The sequence below is a fragment of the Myxocyprinus asiaticus genome, chromosome 24, assembly GCF_019703515.2.
Source record: "Myxocyprinus asiaticus isolate MX2 ecotype Aquarium Trade chromosome 24, UBuf_Myxa_2, whole genome shotgun sequence".
NCBI lineage: Eukaryota > Metazoa > Chordata > Actinopteri > Cypriniformes > Catostomidae > Myxocyprinus > Myxocyprinus asiaticus.
This window is the reverse complement of record NC_059367.1, coordinates 8043031-8056850: the sequence shown is the minus strand read 5'-3', so window position 1 is coordinate 8056850 and position 13820 is coordinate 8043031. Positions and strand designations below refer to the sequence as shown.

Below are 13820 nucleotides of genomic sequence, written 5' to 3'. Positions count from 1 at the left end.
TGAAAAAAGTAATTTTTGATCAAATCTAGACAGGCCCCATTTCCAGCAGCCATCATCACTCCAACACCTTATCCTTGAGTAATCATGCTAAATTGCTAATTTGGTCCTAGAAAATCACTTGCCATTATATCAAACACAGTTGAAAGCTATTTGGTTCATTAAATTATGCTTAACATTGTCTTTGTGTTTGTTTTAGTGTTGCAACAGTATGCAATAGACTGGCATGTCTTAAGGTCAATTTTAGGTCCAAAAGGGCACAAAAGAAACAGCTTTCTCTAGAAACTCGTCAGTCAATCATTGTTTTGAGGAATGAAGGCTATACAATGCTTGAAATTGCCAAAAAACTGAAGATTTCATACAAATGTGTACACTACAGTCTTCAAAGACAAGACAACTGCTATAACAAGGACAGAAAGAGTTGTGGAAGGCCCAGATGTACAACTAAACAAGTGAATACGTACATCAGAGTCTCTAGTTTGAGAAAAAGACAACTCACATGTCCTCAGCTGACAGCTTCATTGAATTCTACCCGCTCAACACCAGTTTCATGTACAACAGTAAAGAGAAGACTCAGAGGTGCAGGCCTTATGGGAAGAATTACGAAGACAAAGCCACTTTTGAAACAGAAAAACTAAAAGAAAAGAAAAGGTTAGAGTGGGCAAAGAAACACAGACATTGGACAACAGATAATTGGAAAAGAGTGTTATGGATCTTAACCCCATTGAGCTTTTGTGGGATCAACTAGACTGTAAGATGCGTGAGAAGTGCCCTATAAGACTACAGGAAGCGTGGGGTGAAATGTCACCTGAGTATCTGGACAAACTGACAGCTAGAATGCCAAGGATCTGCAAAGCTGTCATTGCTGCAGGTGGAGGATTTTTTGATGAGAACTCTTTGAAGTAGTTTAAGAAGTTCTGAAATGTTTTTTTTTCAAATTGTAATAGTAGTTTTTCAGGTTATTAATGTCCTGTCTATACATTGTGATCAGTTGAATGCCACTTTGGTGAATAAAAGTACCAATTTATTTCCATAAGAGCAAAATCTGTACATTATTCCAAACTTTTGGCTGCCAGTTTAGTAAGTTTGGGAATGTGATTATACTACACACGCTTACATACAAAACATATTCCGACATCAACTGTCGAAAAGTTTGTTTATCATTGAAATGGTACATGCCATGGAAGAACGAGGATTCAGATGTGGCCCAAGTTAAATCGTTAACACAATAAACTCCAGCCATCTCCACCCTGGCAGTCTCGGATGACCCTGTTGCACATATCTGACGGTGGGGGTGAAACTCATGGCAGAAAAGATCACCTCGCAGGCATGCACTTCTCTCTTTTATCTCCCGTTGACAGCCTATTTGGATCATGAGGTCCGTTCAGATGCATCGATTGGTGGGTCAAGCCCCCCACCGTGTGCTCGGCACCCTCTACAAGCCTCTGTAAACACTTAAATCCCGCCGATCAATGCAGCTCATTCTACCTGCTGTATTGAATTGCTCACTCACACTCAGAGAGAATCCCAAACACATATTCACACTCGCAAACAAATTATAGGCATAAAGGACCCAAAGAATGACATGAAAGATTCAATGTGAAAATCTGCTTTTCAGTAAATGAGCTTCATGGAGAACAGAGGGAAGGAGGGAAGAAAGAGAGAACTGAAGCCAAGGTAGACAGCAAGAGAGGGAGAGACAGACAGGGGAGAGAAAGAAATAAATCGATTGGTGATCCAGGTAATCTGTGGGTATGTCCCAGTGTTTGGACTGGTGACATTGCAGCAGCAGCACGGCAGAGAGATCAATGCGCCACCTTCTGTTCTTCTGTAATCCTTAACTATCCATAAGTAATTAACCTTCAGATGAGAGGACAGGAAATAAATAAGGAAGGGAGGGGAAGACTGCTGGGTGGAGGAAGAATAGCAATAAGGACGAGAGCTATAGTCTATTTTCCTCCTTATCTGTTTGTCCCCCCCTTCCCCCCTCCCCCTTCCTTGTCCGTCCGTATCCTACTTCCCTCTCTCAACATATGTCTGTCTGTCTCTCCATCTGACTCCCAAATGTCTTTCTTTCAGTCTCCCTTTCCTTCCTTCTCCCTTTGTATGTCTGTCATTTCCTCTACCTATCTGTCACTCTCTTTCTTGTTTGTCTATTTCCCGTCTCTCCTTCTCCCAGTCTGACGGTCTTTCAAATATAAACAATATTCTTTTTTATTTTTGTGTCTGCATTTTTAGCCTACAGATTCATTTCAACTGATAGGATATTGTCAAGTTTGTTTACATCTGTATAACCATTTTCCACCTCTGTCTGTCAGCTACAGGCCTGTCTAAAAGTCAAATCATAGACATCAACACTATTAGCTGAGCAACAGTACTCATGTGCCCAAACAAAATTCAAAATGCTGTTTTCAGATTTTTTGAGTCAAATGAGATTCAGTCTGATCCAAATGAGACGATAAAACACTGTCAGAAAGTAGCACACTTCCCTTACCTACGAATTCAGAGAGGAAAACCACAAAAAAGGGTGTGACTAGGTCATTAATGCCCTGCACGTATCCGCTGGCGGGGTGACGGATAGCCCAGATGAAGAGAATTCTCTCAAAGACCTGAAAAACAAGACAAACCCTCTGAATAACTGCAAAATGATTCATTTCTCAAAAGAACTGTGATTGTTGGGTAGACTTTTAGAAATGAATGTTGTTGAATTCAGACTCTTGGAAAACCAACAGGTCCACTCATTCTGATGCAAGCATCTTCAAACAGCTGCATTTCAAGCGTGTTCCTTCAGTACTATGGGTTACAAGTGTTCTACACTTCTCTGTGTGTTAAAAATACCACAGCACCCCCTGCTGGTTTGTAATGACACAAAGCTCAGGTATACCAATGCATGCTGGCTGCAACCAGTGTAAAATGGATCATTAATAGCACGCGCTCTTCTTGGGTGAATTTCACAAGCCTATATTTTATATAGGCTTTGTTGTATAAAAAATTTATATATTATTTAAAATGTTATGTATTTATGCATCATGGTAGTATTTGTAGTAATGCCTTTATTTTATGCTTAATTAAATAAAAATCACTGCATTACAGTTTTTTTTACTGTAATATAGCAAAAAAATACTGTTATAACAATATTGAAAATCACCATTGACTCAAAACTTCAGTAAATGTAAAAAGGGATGCATAATGATAATGAAAATTTTGGAGGAAAACATGTGAATTATGAAAATAAATGTCACGTAATGGCTAAAATAGGCATCATGTTCTTTACACAAAATATAATATTTCTTTTGACTTTGGGGTGAAATGTGACCCAGACTCTCGAAGCTTTATGAACACATTAAGACATCAATACATGCTGTGTGAGACTGGATGTGTGAGATCAGTTGTTTTGTATGATGCCGGTTTGTGTCTGACACAGGTGTGGTGTGATGCAAGACTCAGGTGTTGACGAAGAGAAAGATATCACCCACCTCCTGCACCAGCGGCTGCTGAAACAAAGGAATCAAAGGGTTTGTCCTCGGGATATCAATGTGAATCTGTCAAAAAACACACACAGACACAGAGGTGAACTCAAATATACACCCACACAAACCAGTTACTGACTCTGTGTGTCAGAAACACAGGTGACCAGGGTGAAAATAAGAAATTAAATCAATATGCCTCGCAGCACTAAATTAAGTTACATGTGCTTTTTCCTTCCAGTAAATGAAGGAAAAACCATCAGGGACCAAACTGCACATGGTATCGGTTCGGTTTCATAACAAGCTATACATGAAACCGGCATGAACTCTCTTTGAAAACGAGACAATGCAGCATCCATACAGGTTGCAACTCTTCTTTTTCATCCGGTTCCCTCATATATTTATTTTCTTCCTTGCTCTCTTCGTTCGTACAATGGAAAAAGGTTTTCTTATTCAGTATTTATGTCTAGTTTATACGTAAAAAATATCTAGACATCATTAAAACAAGATAGAATTACTTGAGAAGCTAAATAACATAAGATATTAAGACTTGTTTTCAAAGAAATCTTTTGAGATTTGAGATGCTTAAACAAGAAAAATCTCACCTTTTCTTTGTTAGGTTCTTCTGAAAACAACACTTAGCCTAATATCTGTTGTCATTTTGCTTTTTATGTAAATATATCTTGTTTTAAAGGGATGTTCACACAAAAATTAAAATTGTCAATTTACTCACCTTCATGTAGTTCCAAATCCAATTTTCTTTCTTATGTTGAACACAAAATTAAATGTTTTAATGAATATATCAGTCCTCCTTGTACATCATGCTCACATACATTGTTTTTGCCGTTAAAACATGCACGTTTTTGCATAAGTACCTCAGTCACTGTGAACAAGCTTCTTCTCATAGCTCTCGGATGTCAAGATTTTCGCTAAAACATGACAAAAAAATTCCACATTATTTCTATCTTATGCCTTCAGACGATTTGGAATATGATGCACGAGTCGCACTGACTAATCCATTTTAAGGTCCTTTTTTAAGGTTTGCCGCAAGTTCCTAATAAGTGCCATCGTACTGAAATGATGGACCAAGGGTGTTTAGAAAAAACAAGACAAAAATACAGAGTAAGACAATCATTTCATCATATCTTCACATAAATGTTTCTGCAGTAATGCAGGTCACTCAACGGCCACCTAAGTATAGTTCACTTGTATCCACCGCCATTCTGTAACCTATCAGACTGTCACCACACTAAAAGGTCATATAGAGTTTCTCCCCAGACAGACAGGGGCCAGTCCAATGGCTCTGTACAACCATATAAATCCTTATAAAGTCTGTGTCCGATTTGCATTGCAGTAGACAAAATGAGGGGCTGGGAGCTGGTGAGCCTTGAGGAACAGGACATGTGAGGAGAGGACACAAGGAATAGCAATTGACTACTAGCCCTGCACCATTAACCCAAGTTTTACAGCCCATGAGAATATTGATTCCAGCCCCTCCACTCCCATTAATAACTTGCGGTGTATTACTAAAGCTTTTCAGACACCGGTGTAACCTTGACAGACTTACTGCAGAAATGGATTAGCATGGAGGGTGGTTGGGCTTTTCAAATGATTGAGGTGTGGGGCAGCATAGTGGTTAGAGATATGGGCTTTTTGTAGGTCTGTAGGTTCAAACTAAAGGCCTGAGTATACTTCAGTAGTCCGCTTTGCTGATCGTTAAGCGCACAGTATGCGTGATGCAACTTTTGTTATCAGCACAGTTGGCTTGTGGCCCAGATTGTCGACACATGGACAGTCCTAGACTGTGCGCAACATCAACGCATGAGTCTGCCGTTGATTGTAATAAAAGTATATCTCAAAGCAGTTTTAAAGGAATGGCCCGAATAATTTTCAAAAATGAATAAAACCAGTGGTTCTAAATTTTTTTGGTCACACCCCCCTTTGAAACAACAAAAAAAAAAATCTGAATTGTCACTAGGACTACATTGTTCTGTTATTTTCTGCATACTTTCTGTGTTACATAAATACATAAAACATTTTAATAATGCCTATATACTTGTAAAACATACAAAAATAGAAATATGAAACAAGTATGACTTTTTTCATGTATGAGGTATAAGAGGATTGTGATTGTGACTGCCAAGCTCAGGGTGCCTGCCTGATACAAGATTCCAAGTTGGGAGAGACGTAAACTTTCAACATGGTGGAGGAGAGAACCCTTTCTTTATCAGTGTAAAATTAAGAGTTCCCCAAGAAATATACAAGAAATAACTGGCGTCACTCCATGTTTTCTTTCCGACAACAAAACACTTGAACGTGAGTGAAATACTCGTAGGATAATTCAGATAGCACGTATGGCAGCATCACTCCATGATCGGAGCGAATTATTTTCACACTACAGCTGAGGAATAGAGTTAAACTAACAGCTGCAGCATGCAACATGGGACAGTCCTTAGTTTTTCTGTACTAATTTATTTACACGTTTGTTTAACTGTTGTATAAAAGCAAAATCATACTTGCAATGGTGCTGTATTGTCCATCTATCAGCACAGCTGTGAAAGCTGGACATACAGCACTCTTGTGTGATATTGCTTTATTAAAATGTGTATGAAATTTTAAACACAGTGACAAAAGCTTGTATCATTATTATAAATGCAATTTCATGTCATATAAATTGATAAAATGTGAAATTTGTAAATTTTTTAAAAGCTTAAATGTCATTAAAATGATAAAGCGAAATCTGAAAATATACACTCTCACATACTATAGCACGTGAAGTCATATATATGAATACTAATATATATATATTATATATTCAACATGTCTGTAGAGGGTTGAAATAAGAAAACAGTGCTTAAAGTTTATCAAAGCAGTATAACGCATTCAAGTAAATCCAGTGAAGCTGCAGTGAAACGTTTCATAAAACTACTTCTATAACAGTAAGATTCTTATTAGGGCTGTGAATTGATTAAACATTTTTCTGTGATTAATTGCGATTAATCATGGTACATAAAACAAACATTAAAACATAATCATAAATATATTTACTTTATACTTTGTCTCAAAGAACTTGCACCAATTATCTTTATTTTAATTATTTAAATATTTGTATATAGAGTTAAATTCGAATTTCTTTTTTTTTTTTTTTACAGTAATTAAAAGTTTGGCAAAATCTTTTGGCTTTTTCCAGTGGACTTTTTTTAATAATAGGATCAAATGGGCAGATTAAATTCATATTTAATTGTACATTGCCAATGTATTATTAGACACTATACATATATAAAACAAATTGAATTGAAAGTTTCATTTGCTGAAGTTTAAATCTCAAAACTATTATTTTCTGGTTCAGATGATAGTGAGTGAGCATTTTTGTGCAATTGTATGCCTTAAAAACAAGGCATGAGTCACACTGAATAATTTATTAGACTTCTGAAATATACTTTTGCACCCTTTTGAAGCTTGAAGAGGTGGTCACCATCCACTGCCATAGTATGACATCACTGAGCAGAACATTATATATATATATATATATATATATATATATATACATACACACACACACACACACACACATTTCTCCCTTTGTGTAATGAAAAAAAAAAAAGAAAGTCATTTTGGTTTAAAACAACACGAGGGTGAGTTAATAATGAAAGAATTTTCATTTTTGGGTGAACTATCCCTTTAAGTACCTTAAACCTGACATGTGTTCAGTGCTCCATGTACATTCATGTTGAACTTAAAGATAATCAGTCATAATTAATTATTGATTACGTTTTTCCATTACAGATTCAGGTCATGACAAACTTCCTTTATTATTCCAAACCAAAACAACACCTAAGCCTTTTCTTTGACTATGTAATTGCATAACTCAGTTCTCATGGTTACACAGTGCTGAATCTGATGTTTATTGTAAATTGGTATATGTCTCATCACTGTCATGACTGCTATGTTGCTCGGAACTGCACCCAAGACTTTCACCCACTGTTGCACTTGTGTATATGGTTGTGTGACAATAAAAGTGATTTGATTTGAATATAATTATAGTTTTAATACAGCTGTTTTTTCCCTCTAGGATCAATAGTGTGTATATAGCCAACTACCTACAAGATAGCAGGTTATCCAGTATTTGCCAGGGCTGTCAAGGATTAGAAATTGTTTAAATTTAAAGAAGGTGATAAGGTCAGACTGTAGCCAGGCGTTTGACTATCAGCAAAACGTCTGGTCCACTTTGCAGTGTACGGTGGCCAAGAACCGCCCAGTTAGATAGGAAGTGGCTGCCTGACCAATATTTTAAAATGACAATCCAAGTTACAGTAAAGTTTAGGCCTGGTAAACCTGAAACCAATGATACAACAATAAAAGACCAGTGTGCAAAGTGAAAAATAATATGCAGCAGATTCTGCAAAAGCAACGAAGTAGAAATGAGTGGAAAATGTGTGCAAAATAGGGTTGGAAACCGAGAACCGGTTCTTCTTCAGAACATTCTTTACAAAATACCGGAATCGGATGATCTTCTTGATTTTCGGTTCCGTTGACAGTTCCCCTGCGTGAATTTTCTACCGATGCAGCTGGAACACTGTACTAAAAAGCACTGCCCTCTACTGGGTCAAAAGCGTAAAACACACAAACAAATGACTCTTTTGAGCCGGCTCTGTTGAATCTACAGCTCAAAACAGACAGCGCTTCCAATATGGTTCAAGTCCTGAAAGCATGATTTAAATGAGCCGGTTCTTTTGAATCTACAGCGCAAAACATACAGTGCTTCCGGTCTAGTCCGGTATAGTATTAATCTTACACTGATGTGCAAGTTATGAATGTCCAACTCGAAATCAAATAAGAACTCACACAAAAAGCACACAGAACCAGACCGAGCCATCGCTCTTTGGAACCCCAGTCACTGTTGGATTCTTCCATTACCCCCATATCGAGCATGGCCTTTAATTCTCCCTGAACCACTTTATTTTTGTGCTCAGGTAATCGGTAGGAACGTCTGTGTACCACTACCCCTGGGGTTGTTTCGATATGGTGTTTTATGTGGTTAGTACGAATGGGAAGGGACGAGAACGTGTCTGAGAATTCTCTTTGCAACTGGGCCACGTCCGTGACTTGCGACGGTGAGAGGTGGTCTCTGAAAGTGACCGGGGTGCCTCAATTGTCTTTTAAGTTCACCTTCGGCTCAAGCTCCTCCCTCTCCGGTACCACCGTCGCCAAAGCCATGGGGACCACCTCCCTCCATAGTTATAAGAGGCTGAGGTGGTAAATTTGCTGTGCTCCGCCCCTATCTGTTTGTTTAACCTCATAATCGCCGTGTGACCTCAAAGAGCCCTTGCCACTTTGTGAGTAATTTAGAGCTTGATGTGGGTAGTAATACAAGGACTTTATCTCTATCTATGTAACATCACCTATGTAAATTCCCGTAAACGAGCTCCCGTTATACAGCCAGGACTGACGTTCTTGAGCCTGTAGCAAATTCTCCTGTGATAGTTGCCCCAATGTATGTTTAGCTCTCAGGTCAAGAACGTATTGAATTTTGTTTTTGCTGTTTGAAGGTCCCTCCTCCCAATTTTCTCTCACAACGTTGAAGACACTGTGAGGCTTACGCCCATACAATAATTTAAATGCTCTATTGGGGGCGGCCTGCAGTGCTTCGGGGACCCGAGCCAAGGTCCCTATCTCCATCACCGGGCACTGGTCCCGGAAATGCCTGGGCTCCACACAGCTTCAGCAGACCGGCCCAGACTCCACGCAGCAGGTCCACCAACCAGGGAATGAGAGCAGAGAGGGACATGGGAAACAAGCGGGTAGTTCAGTCCCCGAAGCAGAGGAGCCGGTTTGGGAGGGGACACCCCCCGTTTTGAGGGAGGAGGAACAGGATGGAAAGAAGGGGAAGGAGGGAAGACAGGAGAGAGAGAGAGAGAGAGAGAGAGAGAGAGAGAGATAGAGAGAGAGAGAAGAATCTCGGGGCTCACCAGCTCCCAAATATGCCGCCATGTGGTTCTCTGCCAGCTGGATGGCCGTTTGGAGCGATGCCGGGCAGTGGCAGTGGCACTGGACCCACTCTGCCATCCCTCTTGGAAGTCAAGCAATAAACTGCTCCAGTACCACCAGGTTAATCATAGCCCTGACGTTGCGTTTCTCAGCCAGCAACCACCTCCGGCAGGCGTCCCGGAGCTGCTGGACGAAGGCAAACGGGTGGCAGTGCTCGCCAAAGGTCAGCAAGCGGAAGTGTTGGCATTTCTGCTCGGGTGTCCGGCCGACCCGTTGCAGGATGGCTTTCCTCAAGTTGGCGTATACCAGGAGGTTCTCCATTGATAACTGCTGCACCATGAGTTGGGCTTCCCCGGACATCAGTGGTATTAAACGGACCACACACTGGGAGCTCGGCCATCCGTAGGCCCCAGCCGTCTGCTCAAAGAGCTCCAGAAGGGCCTCCAGATCATCTTGGGGTCCCATCTTGACTAGTGGAACATGGGGCGGCGTGGTCATGGGGTCCGGGGTTGCAGCGGCAGCACCCTCCTGGGGCAGCAAGCTCCGGAGCAACTCCCGGTTCTTAGCTTGTGTCTGGATGAGCGCAATAAACCGCTTCTTCTGTTCTGTGTGCAGCTTGAGGAGGGCCTGATGCTGTGACTGGTGGATGCTGGCGAGGGTCTTGAAAACGTCCTCCAGAGGTGAGGCATCTATGGTGGAGTTCTTCCTCCCTAAATCCCTGGTTTCAGCACCAGTCTAATGGGTTCGTGATGGGTTGCAAGGAGGGAGCGGGAGTCGGTGAAATCCAACACAAAAGGTATTTATTATCACAAACAAAACAAACTCGCTTTTCAGCGCAATCTCAAATGTTCATAGGAACAGCACAGTCTCGGGGTGTGTGCGTAGCTCTCTCTCCCCCTCACTGACATCTGGCTTGCTCTTAAATCCGTCTCCAACTCTCACTGCAATGACAAACAGCTGTTAGAGATAATCGTTGCCAGGTGACGATCCTTACCATTCTCATCTCCTGATCTCGCTCTCCATTCACAAGCCGGCACTCAACCATGCCCTACTGCCACAGCATGTTATTAATCTTATTGTGAACGATTCATCCATGCATATGTTTTTTTTGGGGATTTTTTTACCTCGTAACCTTTAAACAAAATGTATCAACTCGATCTTCCGGAGAAACAACAGACTTCTCTCTGTTGACGTATGCAGGGCTTCTCCAATCATTTAGTCCACTTAAACCACGCCCCTTTCTTATTAATATCACAAACTTGCGTAGAGTTGAACAAAGCGTCAATCGCATGTTGGTGAAGATGGCAAGGTGTATTTTCGTCCATTTTCCTTCAAAACTATCGTTCCTTATCCAAAACTTCCTTGGTTACTTGTCAGCTGGCTTGAATTTACATTGAGGAATAACGGTGAATTCACGGCTGTGTTCGAGACATTTCACGCCTGAATTGCTGAGGTGATCACTAATGAATACAATGCTTTGGATGTCTATGGAGTTTATTTATATTTTTGAATGCATTTATCTTGGGATGCACAGCATGAGTAAGTGTTTTTTTTCCTTAATATTTAGTGTATTGTGATTCAAAAAGTTAAAATATGGTTATCTTTTACTCAATACAGCCTCTTCGTAAGCAGAGACCGCGATGTGCTCGTGCATTTATATTGTCAGTTTGATCATAAATGTTTTGAGATCGCTCACTCGAGCAGCACGGTGGTAGGGTTGTGTGTGTCCACTGCAAACTTGCATTCAGATCTGCCTCCGTTCTGCTATGCAACGCCCATATTTTCACAATCCAATCAACAACCAATGGATAAACGCAAATCCCCACCCTACAGTTTTTTCTTGTTCGATAAGCTGTTTCACTTGGAAATACTTCACAATACGGAAGTAAAGTTGGTCGCAACTTCCGTTTCATGCCGACTTTTAAGATACATGTGTTTTGTAATTCAAGGAATTTTTTATTAAAAAAAAAAAAAAGAGGAAGATATGCCATCACATTTCTTGTTTGTTTAGATCCATCCAGATATAGCCTAGTTAGGAATAATTATTGGATTGTATATATGTCTCTAAAAAGTCAGCAAACACACCTTTTATGAGAATTGTATTAAATGTATTTCTGATTTGTTATATCTGCTTTGTAGAAATCTTAAAGAATCTCATCATTTGGCAACAGACTGCAGAGGACAGTAAATCCAATGAGAATTGCATTTCTCTGTCAAATAATTCTTCCTAAAAAAGTACTAGAAGAACTACTGGAATTGTTACTGGAACCGTTAAGGAACCAGAATCGTTAAGAGGAAGCGGAACCGGAATCTTTAAATTCCTAACGATTCCCATCCCTAGTGCAGAATGGTCAGAATCTGCATCCATCAAAAAGTAACAAATACATATCACTACATGTCATGAACATAACTCTGAAATAAAGGCACAAATAAATATAATTTTGCCATGAACCATGCTAACTTTGTCAAATCTGGTGACTATTTCTGCCTCATACATGCTTATTCAGTAAATTTAAATGCACTTTTAATGTTGGACTAAAACAATAATTCGTCTTTTTAAAATGTCAACGAAGAATATATGTATCTTTCGTTCTTTTCATATTCAATTAAAAATCCAACACTGGAAACAAAAAACAAAAACAAAATAATAATAATGTCATTATTCATCTAGAAATCCAATATTAAAAAACAAATAATGATTTGTTTTCCGTACTTTTGATTTTATGCTCAGTTTAAAAATTTAAAATGAGAAAAATTGCCACAGACGAGATGCATTTTGATACTTTGACTTTCCATTCAAAAATAAATAAGAGAATAAACATTATAATATTCAATTATTTATCATTTATTTTTCAAAACAAAGCCCCTTTTCTTATTTCCTACATTAATAAAAAAAATAAAAAAATATTACTGAGTATTTTTGTCTTATTTTTTGGTAAAAATATCTAAACATAAATAAAAAAAAAAAAAAGAAAGAAAATAACTTGAGAAGCAGAATGGCATAAAATATTAAGTCTTGTTTTCAGAAAAATCTAACAAAATTTGGTGGGGTTTTTGCTAAAAAATTTTTTTTTAAAAATGTCCAATGTGGTTAGAAAGATAAACTTCTTTTCTTTTTGAAATCACATCTTATTTCATTTTGCTTCACAAGTAAATTGATCTTGTTTTAAGAATGTTTACATATTTTCAATGAAAAATTAAAAAATACGAAGATTTATTTATTTATTTATTTGCAATGTTTATAAAGTATTATGAAAGTAAGGAAAACAAGTCGTTATTTGATTTTTTTAATATTGGATTTCTAGATCAATAATGAGAAAAGTTGTTTTTTCGTTTTTCTGATATTGGATTCTTATGAAAAGAACAAATGATTAACCGACTGAAACACTTCAGTCTGACAGAAATTATTACAGCCCTATTACAACTGCGCATGTAAACGTACTGATTGTAGCAATCTGGTACCTTACAAATGTGACTTTGTTTCCCAGCGTACTGGCTATTTTGTGTGCAATATGCATCATACAGTCCTTGCTCCATTGGCAGTACTTTGCCACACCATCTGAGACTTAAAGCTACTCAGGAAAAGGCTAAATTGAGTGCTACCTGTCTGTATGTGTCCCTGTGGTTCTCATCTGTTCTGGAGTGGTAATATTGCTCAATGAAGCCATAATACTCCTTCCTCTTTCTCTGGAGAACCAGATCCCGGCGTTCCTTATTGGCTGGAAGATAGCCCTAAAAAAAAAATAACAGGAAGAGAGGAAAAATGAGACTGTATTTTAAAAGGTTTCAGGAGGGGATTTTGGGGATTTTTTTTCTCCATATTAAAAACAGCAATAAACAAATACTGTGCATTTAACGCAAAAAAAACAAAAAAAAAACAAACAAATAATAAAAAAAAAGTACTGCTAGATAAAAGCTGTGCTGTAGTTTCGATCTGTTTTGGGAGTGAATATTTCATAATATTTGCTTGTTTTTGTGCTGCTCATATAATGCACATTTTAAAAAGCTTCTAATAGGAGACTATCAAGCTACAATTACTGTAGATTTATGTTCATAGCAGATGTTTTCTTGCCTTACAATAAAGGACTTATAATAAAGTGCACAAACCAGTGCATAACCAGATCTAGGTGATTTTAGTTTTATCATCCACCAGGTGAAAATCTCAAGTCTAATCACTAAGGAAAGTAATAACACACAACAAGCTGCAAGATTTGAGGTGCCAATCATGTTTGTAGCACCTATAGGTGACAAGTTACATGCTGAAATGTAATACTTAGGGTTAGGAAAAAACAAAACAACCTAACTGCAAGTATGAGCAAAATTAATAGTAATACTTGACTTTGCTACTAAGAAAAGAAAATACAGAAC

At 38.6% G+C, this 13820-nt stretch overlaps 1 protein-coding gene across 3 annotated transcripts in view; it reads right to left on the bottom strand.

The window, feature by feature from the left end:
• The window catches only part of LOC127415039 (TBC1 domain family member 22B-like), a 103324-nt gene that overhangs the window by 65648 nt on the left and 23856 nt on the right, over window positions 1–13820 (bottom strand). For all 3 annotated transcript variants that reach the window (XM_051653518.1, XM_051653519.1, XM_051653520.1), the window contains 3 exons: window positions 13056–13184; window positions 3474–3539; window positions 2492–2606 (listed from right to left, as the gene is read on the bottom strand). In XM_051653518.1, coding sequence (XP_051509478.1) covers window positions 2492–2606; window positions 3474–3539; window positions 13056–13184 — 310 coding nt within the window. The remainder of the gene's footprint in view (window positions 1–2491; window positions 2607–3473; window positions 3540–13055; window positions 13185–13820) is intronic.